General features: G+C 39.1%; 1 protein-coding gene across 1 annotated transcript in view; it reads right to left on the reverse strand.

The window, feature by feature from the left end:
• Nucleotides 1-14,337, reverse strand: part of SEC11A (SEC11 homolog A, signal peptidase complex subunit) — a 46,680-nt gene that overhangs the window by 465 nt on the left and 31,878 nt on the right. The window contains exons 3-5 of the mRNA XM_004431978.3: nucleotides 13,925-14,074; nucleotides 6,730-6,849; nucleotides 87-144 (exon numbers count right to left, since the gene is read on the reverse strand). Of these exons, the coding sequence (XP_004432035.1) occupies nucleotides 87-144; nucleotides 6,730-6,849; nucleotides 13,925-14,074 (328 nt within the window). The remainder of the gene's footprint in view (nucleotides 1-86; nucleotides 145-6,729; nucleotides 6,850-13,924; nucleotides 14,075-14,337) is intronic.

Here is a 14,337-nt window from a genome sequence, read left to right on the forward strand (position 1 = left end):
CATCTTTTAATTGTAATCCACTTAATAGTTTCCAAAATTAAGGAAAAGATCACATTTTTAATGAAACATATAATACAAGATCTTACCTTAAATTTAGGATAGTCATTCATGAGGATTGTCACAATCCCAATATAAGGAACAAATCTAAACAAACAAAAAAAAATTGATAATCACAGAGCATCCTAAGTAGCTGTTATCATTTACTGAACGTTCTCAATATCTTCCATAGAATACTAATTTTCAGTTCACAAAGTCCATTTGTATATACTGTCCTAGTAGATTCTTTCAACAGCCTATGTGATGGGGAAGTTAGGAATATCACCATTTTATAGATGAGGAAACATGCTCATGCCCAAGGTATGTAGCTTCTGCATGGTAGAACCAGTACGGATCCTAGGTCTTAGACCTCTAGTTGGCGACTCTAATGCATTGCATGTTGATTCAGTGCCAGGGGCTGGGTTTGTCATCATAACCTTCAGGAAGCTGTCAATCTAGCTGGGAGACGAGGCAAACCCAGCCAGAACATTACAAGGTACTTCACGTTAAGTGTCCAAAAAGTGAGTGTAAGAGCTCCATTAAGGTACTTAAGATTTTACAACCCTCTCATTTTTTAACCACCTGTAATCTGGCTTTGGCTCTCTTAATCCTGAAACTTTTTCTAGAACAACTTTAATCACTGTATGCAGCAGACCAGTCTCAGTTCTCATCTTCCTTTACATCTCTGCAGCATTTGACTTTGATGACCACAAACTTGCCCTTGAAAACCCCTTTCTCCTTGGTTTCTCTAACATCACAAATCTATTTCTCCGTCTACCTCTTGACTGCTACACCTTTGTTTTTTTTCCACTATCTCTTACTTTCCTCTTGCCCCTAAAGTTTGTCCCCTCAAACTAGGTAAAACCACCTCTTAAATAATCTCATAGCACCTTATATATTTTCTTTGAAGTCTTCATCACAATTTTAATTACATAATTAGTTGTATAACCAGCTGTATAGTGTCTGTCTCCCCTACTAGACTCAAAGCTCTATAAGGGCAACAACAATGCCAATCTTGTTCTCCACTGTATCCTCAAGGCCAAACATAACACCTTGCATATAGCGGGCAGCCATTAAATACTGCCTGATTGAATGTGTGAATGTCCAGGACTCTTCTTTTCTCTTTCCCTTGGGGATCTCATTTTCTCCCAGGACTTCAATTCTCCCCTCAATGAAAAAGATTCTTCAACATTATAAGAATTCCGGGGAGAAAGAAAAAGTTGGCAGGGTACCATCAACGTGATAAATGGCAGTCAGCAAATGTACCACTTTCTTCCTTTTCCTCCTCTTTTAGTGCTGGACTCCAGAGCGGACAGCGTGATACTGTCCTAGAGAATGGAGGTTGGGCTGAAGTGGAGATTGACCTTTGCGTACTTAAAAATAGCCCAGACACTTTCATTCAGGGCATCCACAACCTCTGTACCACACCAAAGATGCACAAACAAATTACCGCCCACGTCACACCTCCACTATCAAAGAAAGCCTTAGGTAAACTTGAAAAACAGAAATTTTGACTTTAATGCATTTCATTTCCTCTAAAGAACTCCTCTTATTTCCTGTTTCCTGTCCTCACCCCATCCTGCCACTCTCCCTCCTGGCAGCATTACTCAGACCCATCTCTCTCTCTCGCCATCCCCAAACTCCCATTCCATAAGTTGACGTTTCTTAAAACCTAGACCTCCTTTGTCAGAATCACTTGGATAGCCCGTCAAAAAGCAAATTGCTGTATCTTCCCCAGATTTACTGAGTCAGAGCATTTCTGGAAGGCAGGGCCCAAATGATGCTTCTGCACACTAAAGTACAAGAGGCACAGTTCTAGCAAGTGAGAAGCATGGAACAGGCATGTGGTGACACATAATATCCCCTCTTAGGGCTCATGCTTTAATTTCACCCCGGGAACATCTAAGAGCTGAAAAGTAAGTCACTACAGAATGGCATAGCTAAGCTCTGGGAGAATGGGTAGAGGTTTTCTACATATATACATATATTTTTTGTTTGTGAGGAAGATCAGCTCTGAGCTAACATCTATTGCCAATCCTCCTCCTTTTTTTCCCCAAAGCCCCAGTAGATAGTTGTATGTCATAGTTGCACATCCTTCTAGTTGCCATACGTGGGACGCGGCCTCAGCATGGTCGGAGAAGCGGTGCGTTGGTGTGTGCCCAGAATCTAAACCCGGGCCGCCAGCAGCGGAGCACACACACTTAACCGCTAAGCCACGGGGCCAGCCCATGGTTTTCTATATTTTTACACATATTTTTTCTTTTTAATGCAATAACTCTGTTATTTCTTTTGTGTCACTGATAACACCTTCATAAAAGCAATAGCTTTCCATGAAGGTAGATTATCTAACTTAAAAACGTAAAGGCAGGGGCCAGCCCCGTGGCTTAGTGGTTGCGTGCACGTGCTCCGCTACTGGCAGCCTGGGTTTGGATCCTGGGCGCGCACCGACGTACTGCCTGTCCGGCCATGCTGAGGTGGTGTCCCACATACAGCAACTAGAGGGATGTGCAACTATGACGTACAACTATCTACTGGGGCTTTGGGAAGAAAAAGGGATAAAAAAGGAGGATTGGCAATAGATGTTAGCTCAGGGCTGATCTTCCTCACCAAAAAAAAAAAAAAAAAAAAAGTAAAGGCAAATGCCTCACAGTAAAAAGCTATAAAAGCATCTGTGATTTATATTAAAACAATATCAAGCTGCTAATTCTGCTCTGATGATCAATCAATCAGTGGGTAGAGACTTGTGCTGTTATCTCCACGAAGTGATATCTATGCTCAAAGAAGCACAACCTTTGGCTCCCAATGATCACACAGTCTGCTTATGACTTATCCATGGAAACAATTTTTTCCCTAAGATTTTTCCCTAAGGTTTTTCCTTGCCCACCATAAACGAAATGGAAGCATATGACAGGCAGTCCAAAGTCAAACAAAAGATTTAATTATCTGTAGCACTGTCTCCCTGCATGGACAGAGACAGCAAAGAGCTGCTAATCAAGTGCATAATACTGCTATCACCAGTTATTTTAAATTCAAATCAGCCGCACTTTTTTCCTACTCTGCTCACACAAACTCTGCTAAAGCAGAGTTGATAATCAGCAGAAGGTTTAAAATAAGTAAAACAAATGTGTCACCCAAAAAGCCAACTCCAATAACAGCCTGTGCCAAGTTAACATCTAGAAGGTAGAGTATGGATAAATATTTGTCCCTGGGAGTTCTTGGGGTCAAAGGTGCTGCTCAGGAAGGAGCCTCAGAAGGGAAGAACTATCCGCTGATGTTTTGGGAGAAAATAATTTTGTCAGATGTCAAAAGGGGTCTTCTGGGAAGTCTGGACCCCAGTAGAAATCACTGTTTCTATCCCACAATGATCTGTTTCAAGTTAAGAAAAAGTACATTTTAAAAGCCTCATCCATAAAACTGATTTCAGTCAACAGAGAGCTCAATTACTCTGCTCCTTCCTTACATTTTTATTTCTATATTTTTTTTTTTATTTATTTATTTTCACCCCAAAGCCCCAGTAGATAGTTGTATGTCACAGTTGCACATCCCTCCAGTTGCTGCATGTGGGACACGGCCCCAGCGTGGCCGGAGAAGCGGTGCGTCGGTGTGCGCCCGGGATCCGAACCCGGGCCGCCAGCATCAGAGAGCACGCACTTAACCGCTAAGCCACAGGGCCGGCCCATTATTTCTATTTTCATTGTCAATATTTCTCTATTCCCTGATCTGTCAGTCTTTCATCCTTTTCCCCTGTTGCTCTCTACTCTTCTTTGACTAATAGGTCCTCTTGTGTTCTTCAACTTCCTGAATTTAGAAAGAATCACCCCTATTAAACACTTGGTTGGTTCAGTATTAGTTTGATTTTCCAAAATTGTTTTTATTACATGCTACAACATGAATAAATGTGGAAAACACTATGCTAAGTGAAAGAAGCCAGACACATAAGAACACATATTGTAAGATTCTGTTTATATAAAATGCCCAGAACAAGCAATCCATAGAGACAGAAAGCAGATTAGTGGTTGCTAGAGGCTGTAGGAAAAAGGTGATGGGGAATGACTGCAAATGAGTACAGAGTTTTCTTCTTAGGGTGTGGAAATGTTCTGGAATTATATAGTGGTGATGGCTGCACAACCTTGTGAATATAATAAAACCCAATGAATTGTACACTTAAAAATGGTGAATTTTACATCCCAATATATGTGAATAATATCTTAATAAAAATTTAAAACTTGTTTTTATTTAGGGCCTTAGGCTTCAGTGTAAAGTTTTTTAGTGTGCAGCTGTTTGAAAAAAAATTTTTTTTAATGTGCATAAAGATATTTGTACCACAGTCACAGACTGGTCTGCAGAAAAGCTCTATTCTCAAGGTTTGGGTACAGTCTGACTTTGAAATATTAGTTTAGTGTTTGATAAACACAATTTCCACAAAAGGAGGTGATATGCCCCATCATGCATCAAGGTAAGTGGTGGTATAATCAATGGAAAGTGAATTGGTATAGCTAAGATTCTGTGTTCTTGCTGTTCACGTCCCAGATGTTTATACTTCATGGAAAGTTACTTAATTCAGAGAGTGCCAGGCTATTACATTTTTTTATTAAAAGCTACACAAAGGTCTATATTTTTAATGTTGAGATTTTAGAAATACCGTTGTATATAGTTTGGGATTTTTCAAAAATTCTTCAGAAAGACAAATTACTTGCGTGAAAGCCTGGCTCCTCTAACCCTTTCGTGGGATGATGCATGTTTCACCCAGACAGGGGGCCAGAGTGAGCAGAGCTGCACTAAACACCTAAGAATCAAGATCCAGATAAAGGGACACTCTGTTATATTGGTAGGAGGATAAATAAAACAGTATGGCAAAATTTGTCAAAAGCCTTAAAATATGCATGTGTTTCACCCACTAATTCCACTTCTAAGAATTTACTGTGAAGAAATGATTGGGCAGAGGCACTGAGCTATACGTAACAAGGATGCTTACCATAACATTGTTCACAATAAAAAAAAAATGGAAACAATGAGAACGTCCAACAACAGGAGATTGGCTAACTAACAATATGGTCTATCCATAAAGTGGAATAGCATACAGCTTTGAAAACGATGATATGGAGATAAATCTTTTGATTTGTAAAGATACTAGTAACTTTGAGGGATGAAAAAAAGTTATAAACAATGTAACCGTTCCCTCTCCATACACAAAAGGTGTTTATGTATGTATATGCATATATATATTACTATCTGCATCTTTATACATAAAGGCTAAAAGAACATAAACCAAAAAGTTAAACACTTATGGAGAGGGAGGAGAGGAGAAGTGATGCTGTTTTTTTGATGACTGCTATTTTCTTATGTTTCTATGTGAATCTGTACATCTACAATTAAAGGAAAAATACAGACTCAAAGAAGTTGATAACTTTGAATAACCATATTAGCAGCACCTTGGGAACTGAAGGAGATGGAGACTATAATTTCTCCGAGGCACTGATGATCTACTTTGGGCTATAAAAGTATGTTTAGCTCCACCATAGGAAATGAAGTTACCTTGAACTGCAGGCATGCATAGAAAACTAGCTCTGCAGGAGACAAAACACACTGGTGCTTGTTCTGAGCCCATCTCTCTGGCCCCAAACTGAGCATCTCTCATGCTGTAACTGAGGCAGCTTTCACTTAATAACTCACATTGACTTCTCTGTGGGGACAGAGAGCCTCACTGTGGTGGCCTGTGTGCTAGTGCAATCACTCTGAATCCACAGTGTCTCTTCTAGATCAGAAGGAGCAGATGTTCTGACAGTGGTAAGAGTACCAGGTGGTATCTAAATAGCAAGAATCAGCAGCTACTCATTTCAGAAGTGTTATGCCTATAATTCTGGTGTGATGGTTAAGAGGGTGGGCTCTAGAGTCAGCCAGCCACTTATCATTAGTGTGACCTTAAATAAGCAACCTAATTTGTCTGTTTCCTCATCTGTAGAATGGAAATATTAGGGTTGTTCTGAGGTTAAAATGAGGTAATACTTGTAAAGTACTTAGAATGAGTCTCTGGCACATAGTAAGCCCTAATAAATGTGAGTTATTGTTAATACTATTAATAACATGAAGGTAGTAATAATCCCATACTTCCTCATACCAATAACTTACAATTCCTGTCCTCCACTGATCTGTTCTCCTGATAAAATCTGAAATAAACAGGCTTAATATAACTTTTTAATTTAATTTGACCTCAATGATTGCAAGACTAGAAATAAAACAGTATGGAATTAACACGATAAAATTAATTTAGATGAACACTTTAAGTTGCTGACTTAGTAGATACCTAAGAAATTTAAGTTTCATGAAACAGGATTAATACTGCTCTGGATCCCCAGAGCCTAGCACAGTATACACATTAGAGTACACAGAAGGTGCCCAGTAACATTTCTTGAATGAATTAAACAAATGAATTTTTTAAATTGTAATTCCAATTCATCATCTCATCATCAATATTCTATTCTTTTATTGTACCCCATATCCTCCCTTCTGGAGCAGTATACTTGAAGTTTCAGATGCATTTTAAGATGCATATTTTTTCACAGGACACAACGTGATTTGGTAGAACCAGGACCAAACCATTATATTCAATTGTGTATGACCAGACTAAATGATTGAGAGGGCCATGTTTCAAGTGACATGAAAAGCTCAGTAAATGCTCCCCTTTATACTTACCCCCTCGCTCTCCCCACAACATCTTTTTTCTCTAGCCAATGTTGTCCTTGTTTATAGAGGCCTCGGTCATCAACTGCGTTATTATCTCCTTTGGTCAAAAACTTGATATGTCCATTTTGCCTTCAAAGAGCAAAGGAAACTCAAGTCATCAAATACCTTCATGCCATTTGAAAGCACAAAATTTTCTCTTGTTAACCAAAAATTCCTGTGGAACTGTGGTATTTTATCATCATTCCTAATATCAAAATAATTATTTATTTAGCTAAAAGGATGTTCATAGCTATGTTGTTTATAATGGGAAAAACTGGAAACAAGCAAAAAAGTCTAACATTCAGGAGTTGAAATAATACGAAAGCATTAAGGATAATATTATAGAAGAATATTTAATAACATTGGAAGATCATACAAATTTTATTACGTGAAGAAAAGATTATAAAATAGCATGTACAGTATAATCTCATTTTTTATATTAAAATAAACACAAACTGGGGCCGGCCCAGTGGCACAAACGGTTAAGTGCGCGCACTCCACTTCGGCGGCCCGGCGTTCGCAGGTTTAGATCCCGGGTGCGCACCGATGCACCACTTGGTAAGCCACGCTGTGGCGGCGCCCCATATAAAGTAGAGGAAGATGGGCACAGATGTTAGCTCAGGGCCACTCTTCCTCTAAGAAAAAAGGGGAGGATTGGCCTCGGATGTTAGCTCAGAGCTAGTCCTCCTCACAAAAAAAAATTAATAAATAAAAATAAAAATAAAAATAATAAACACAAACCACCAATTTCCTGGAAATACAAGAGCAAAGGATATAATCCTACTCCATAGGATATAATTGGCAAAATGAAGCCTATGGGAAACTACAGAAGGACCCAGTTTCTTCAACCAATAAGTTGCAAGGAACAAAGAAAGTTGGAGAAGGAATTTAGAGATTAAATACAAGAGACTATAAAGCCCTATCAACCAATTGCAACTGAGAACCTTACTTGAATCTGGATTCACACAAACCGTTAAAAAAAAGTTATGACACAACTGGGAATTTGAACAGATTGGAAACAATGATACAAAGGAATGATTGTTCATTTTTTTTAGGTGTCATGTACCCGTAGTTACGTTTTTGTTTTTGTTTTGTTTTGGTGAGGAAGATTGGCCCTAAACTAACATCTCGCCAATCCTCTTCTTTTTTGCTGAGGAAGACAGTCCCTGAGGTAACATCCATGCCAATCATCCTCTATTTTGTATATGGGACAACGCCACAGCATGGCTTGATGAGCGGTGAGTAGGTCCGCGCCTGGGATCCAAACCCGAGAACCCCGGGCCGCCAAAGTGGAGTGCACGAACTTAACTACTACGCCACTGGGCCAGCCCCTGTAGTTATGTTTTTTAAAAGCTGACTGATTATATTTTATAGATGTTTACTGAAATATTTACATATGACACAACATATCTAGGATTGATTCAAAATAACATAGGCAAGAGAGTGGGAAGAGGTGGTAGTGTTGGTGGGGCAGAACTGGCCATAGATTAATAACTATTAGGACTGGGTAACAGGTACATAGGAGTCCTTTATACTGTTTTGCCTACTTTTGTGCATATTAGAAATTCTCCATTTAAAAAAATAAAATAAAAGCAAAAAAAATAAAAGATTAATAAGATCTAAAATGACAGATCAAGGTGTAAATAGCAGCTATCTATGGCTTTCTTTAGCTTACCTTTAGCTTCTAATTTTTTTTCTCCAACCAACATACATTGCTTTTACATGGCCAGGGTTTATAGAAACAGCATCTTACTTGATCAGAAAATTATTAGTTTAATTCTACTAAAGAACCATGAGGTTTAATTCAGCTAAAGAACCATGAGGTTTCTAATAATTTTAAAATTTAATTGAAAGCAAAGTACATTTTACAGTTGATAAAGACTATCTTAAAATTAATTCAAGTGAGTTTGGGTTAACCACTACACTAAAAAGAAGAAAATTAGCTTTGGACTCCCACTGACTAATATCCACTTAGATTCTAAGCCAGAAACTGGCTCACTAGACACTAAATCTGCAGATGAAACTAAATTGAGAAGTGTTGCAAACACCAAAAACAGTTAAGTGCAAACAGTCACTCTTAAAAATGGGATTTCAAATAGAAAAAAATGCAAATATATACAGAGAAAAATAATCTGTAGCTGACAACTCAGTAAGTGAAAGAATGTCTGAAAAATCCTGGAGGGTAAAAGAGGACAGGTGCCAAGGGGGGCTGGCTGCAAGGGTGACAGTCAGAAGCAGGAAGGAAGAGTCGATTCAACCAGCAAAATCACAGCAACCCGAAAAAGGCAGAAAAGTCAAGTTGAATACAAAGAGAGAAAAGCTGGGAAATGGGACCCACCCCCGCCCCCCAAGAAAGGAAAGGGCTGCTACAGGAGATCTGGGCTATTCCCAATGACTTGATTTGCCAACAAACAGACCCTATTTCCTCCTCTGGGATGTAATCAGGAGAGAGACTACTATAGCTGTTTGAAAAAACATAGGTCTCCTTCATGTACTTAATAGCATAACAAATATGACCTGATGGGGGCTGGCCCAGTGGCGCAAGCGGTTAAGTGCGCGCACTCCACTGCGGCTGCCCGGGGTTTGTCGGTTTGGATCCCAGGTGCGCACCAACGCACCGCTTACCAAGCCATGCTGTGGCGGCGTCACATATAAAGTGGAGGAAGATGGGCACAGATGTTTAGCCCAGGGCCAGTCTTCCTCAGCAAAAAGAGGAGGAATGGCAGATGTTAGCTCAGGGCTGATCTTCCTCTCACACACACAAAAAAAACAAATATGACCTGATGGTAACCAGCTCCTATTAGACCTACTACTAAGACCTGCTTCAGCACTTCACAACTCACAGGCCCAAAATACTGACCGATGACACATTTATACAGGACTTTTCCTTGCCTAGCACAGAGACCAAATATTTAATATTATCTACCTCCAAGGAGCTCAAAGTGCTTACAATTTAATTCAACTACCATAATACTATGATGTTAGGAGGGAGGAGATAATCATTTTGTAAAAATGGGTGCAAATAATGTATCTATCTGCACAGAAAAAGTAAAGCTAAGGATTAAGCCACCCCAATGGTGAAACTTCTCCCTCCAAATACTTGATCACATGCCACTATTCCATATCATCACCTCCTACAGGCTGAACTTACTAAATACATATTAGAGTAGGCTATAAAAATAAGATAAAGAGTTTATATGTGGGAAAAATGTAAGTATTAAGAACAGCTGACTAACAGGCTAATATGAGGAGCTATCCAATTAACACATTAATTCCAGAGAATTAAGTCAACTGATAACATTTAAAAGCAATCTCACCTTCTTAACTAAAAAAAACAAACTTCATTATCTCCTAGCTCTTTCCTAATTCATCTATTTTGGAAGAAAATGGAATAGAAGAGAATAGGTAAGGGGAGAGAATGATTCAAAGAAGAGATTTTTTGTTGTTTGCCATAATACATATAACCTTGCCTGTATTCATATCTCATATCACTCATGTAGGAGTGAGGAATAATAATTCTCCTTTTTTTTACTTAATTAAAAATATACTAACTAGGGCCGGCCCTGTGGCTTGGTGGTTAAGTGCGCGCGCTGCGATGCTGGTGGCCCGGGTTCGGATCCCGGGTGCACATCGAGGCACCACTTCTCCGTTCATCCTGGGGCCGAGTCCCACATACAGCAACTAGAAGGATGTGCAGCTACGACACACAACTATCCACTGGGGCTTTGGGGGGAAAAAAATAAAATAAATAAAATCTTAAAAAAAAAAAAAAATATATAGTAACTATAATAAGTGCAGACGGTGATTGTCTTTTTTTTTTTTTGGTGAGGAAGATCAGCCTTGAGCTAACATCCATGCCAATCCTCCTCTTTTTGCTGAGGAAGACTGGCCCTGAGCTAACATCCGTGCCCATCTTCCTCCACTTTATGTGGGACAGCATGGCCTGACAAGCAGTGAGTCGGTGCGCCCGGGATCTGAACCTGGGCCGCGAGCAGCAGAGCAGGCGCACCTAACCACTACACCATGGGGCCGGCCCCTGATTGAGTCTTTTTAAATAACAATGCCAACCATTTTCTCTCCATTTACCATTGTCCCCAAATACTGGAAGTTTCTTAATGTTTCTGACAAGGGAATTTTCCCTGAGCGCAGCAGCGTGTTAGAGATAAGCCCTGGATTACGTGTGCTTTTCCAATACCTAGTCAGACAGTTCAGTACACATAATTAGTCTCATCTGGAGAAGAGGTAGGACTAGGCGAATGACTACACTGGGCACAAAGAACAGATTCAAATTCATGGACCCATTACCATCATATTAAGCAGTATCTGGCAAGTTGATCTTTTAGTTCAGGGATTCTTTGCATATGTGGTAATAACAACTATACTCCACCATATGCTCCTGAGATAATCATGTTACAAAATAGTACTGAGTAGATCCCAGTGTTATATGGGGGAAAAAATGTATGTTTATAAAACAAAAAGAGAGTTACCCAAAATTTAACATTATCTCTGGGTGCTAGGATTACATGTGATTTTGTTTTCTGTATTTCCCAATTTTACACAGCATCATGTGTAAGAACACACATGTAATAAGAACGTTCACAAAATGGAGATTCAATATATGAAAAAAGAGGGGGCCGGCCCGGGTTTGGATCCCAGGCGCGCACCAATGCACCGCTTGTCAGGCCATGCTGTGGCGGCGTCCCATATAAAGTAGAGGAAGATGGGCACGGATGTTAGCCCAGGGCCAGTCTTCCTCAGCAAAAAGAGGAGGGTTGGCATGGATGTTAGCTCAGAGCTGATCTTCCTCACACACACACAATATATATATATATATATGAAAAAAGAGCTTTATATGATATTTACAAATTTACAAAGGTACATAACATAAGAAGCAGGTGGAGAAGGAAAGGAGGGATAAGACGAAAGACAGAGGTCAGTCGAACAATTCCTACCTCTACTCTTCTTAAAGGTCAAGATTTTCTTTCTTAAAACAAGGTTCAGACAGGAGAAATGAATAACAGTGCAAAAACCAGCCTGAAAACGTTCAGGTCACATTTACTACAAAAACTTAATTCATTTTGGTTGTCCTCTGGTCCCATTATTTAAGAACAATGTTAATACTATTAAATCAAATGATTATTACAATCAGGTATTTTAGTCTCCCCAAAAGAAAAAAGGAAATTAGAAACTTCATTACATTAATAGGATCTGTTACTTAAACAGGCCTGCAAGTTGAAGGCATCTCAAGAGTTGAAAATAAATCACCAAAATCCCAGATCACAAGTACCACACACCTTAAAATATTCAGAATTCTGTTGAAAATTATTTTTAGGGGCTGGGCCGGTGGTGTAGCGGTTAAGTTTGTGCGCTCTGCTTCAGCAGCCTGGGGTTCCCAGGCTCGGATCCTGGGCGCAGACCAACGCACCGCTTGTCAAGCCATGCTGTGGTGGCGTCCCATATAAAGTAGAGGAAGATGGGCACAGGATGTTAGCCCAGGGCCAATCTTCCTCAGCAAAAAGAGGAGGATTGGCAACGGATGTTAGCTCAGGGCTAATCCTCCTCCTCAAAAAAATTATTTTTAAAATTTAAGCAGTCTATAATTGATAGAATATTTGCGAATGAACCTGCCCTGAAACAAGATGAACTGTTTTAAAAATAAAAATTCACTCAATTTCAAAGGATCACACATAAAAATGGACAACTTCTGCCCCACTCAAAGCAAGGCCTGGGTTTAATTTGATTTTCTCTGATAAATTCAGGGGAAAGTTAGTTCTGCCTTGTTCACAAGAGGCAGTGCTGAGAACAAAAACAAATCCATTTCGAGAATCTGGAAAACACTACCTGTACTGAATAAACCTTCACAATTTCAACATAAATTTCTAAAACAATTAAGTTATTCCTCCTAGTCAATAAATGTCATTTAAAAATTATAATCTTTCAAAATATACACTGAGGTCCGAAAAAAAAAGAGCAGTCAGATCTTTATTTCATCAAGGTAGAAAGAACGCTTCTGGGGCCGGCCCGGTGGCTTAGCGGTTAACTGCGCGCGCTCTGCTGCTGGCGGCCCGGGTTCGGATCCCGGGTGCGCACCAACGCACTTCTCAGGCCATGCTGAGGCCGCGTCCCACATACAGCAAGTAGAAGGCAGCTATGACATACAACTATCTACTCTGGCTTTGGGGGGAAAATAAATAAATAAATAAAATCTTTAAAAAAAAAAAAGAAAGAAAGAACTCTTCTAAAACAGAATGTTTGCAGGGATTTTCAGAAAGCAACAGTTGACAGTTCCCTCTTCTTTAAGTGGAGAAAATAAACTACTTTAGAGGGTGTTAAGATAATATTTATTTAGGGCTTCCTCATATGCAAGGACCTAAATCACCCCCACTGTTTCACTCGCCCTCTCCTCTGTGTGTCCTCCAGGATGACCCCCTCTTCCTTCATTTCTTTCTTTCCTTCCCTTCTGAAAGTTTTCCAAAACTAGAAATACTATAGATTTGGAAGGGAGGGAGTGAGCAATATGTAGCTAGACAGGGGAGCACAGGCTTAGAACTCAGAGATCTTATAACTCATCTTCCTGAAATCTTTATATTACAGATAAGGAAACAGGATCCCATAGAGCTAAAATTTTTTGCTCATTGTTATGCACCACACCTCCACCCCCAGGTGATTCTAAAGGTTTTGCATTCGTCCTTTCCAATTCTAAAATGCAAGAGTCTATATTTAAAACAATAACTTAGATTTCAGAAATTTTCTTTGGAATTTACAAAAGTTGATAAATTATTCTTATTTGAAATGTCTGTTAGAATGCCTTAGAGATTTTTTTTTGAAAGATTAAGGCTACCTCATCCGTTATACCAGAAGATTCTATTTTTAGTTGGGATCAACCTTTATGTCCTATCTTTTTGGGGGTTATATACAGGGTTACTGATTTAGTTGCGAAGTAATAGGAAACCAAGGAAAACCTCCAGGGATATAAATAAATTAATAAATAACTATTTAGTTTTCCAAATGTTCACCAAACCTTCAGACATTCATAAAAATGGATTGCAACAAGGACCTAGGAATTCCCCACCCTTTCTTAATCTTTAGGCTACCAAAATTAAATACTGTAAAAACTAAAGCATAAAAATATTTTAAAACAGAGAAGATAACAGTTTGCACATACTTTTCATGAATCTTCAAGACTCGGTGAACTATAGGAATCTCTCTTCCTTCTATCCTAAAAACAACAATTTCTCCTACTCGTATGGGATCTTCAACTCGATTTGTTAGAAAGAGAAGATCTCCTCTATGAAATGCAGGTTCCATGCTGCCACTGTGAAGGAAAGAAGAACATAATAGCAAAAAGAAAGTCTGAGATTAAATTTACTTTCAAAATTAGATATTCAACAAAACAACCACAAGTATCACCTTTGGAGTATATACGATACCTTAACAAATAAATCAACATAAACGTGTACTGTTCTCTAAATATGGTTTCCTCAGACTAATGAGTTACACCAAAGGTTTCTTTAGTTATTAGCTTTCACTAACTAGTTCCATTTCAAGCATTACTATTCAAAGGAGCTTACATCTTGA

This window comes from Ceratotherium simum, chromosome 3, assembly GCF_057802395.1.
Source record: "Ceratotherium simum simum isolate JZ-2026a chromosome 3, ASM5780239v1, whole genome shotgun sequence".
Classification (NCBI taxonomy): Eukaryota; Metazoa; Chordata; class Mammalia; order Perissodactyla; family Rhinocerotidae; genus Ceratotherium; species Ceratotherium simum.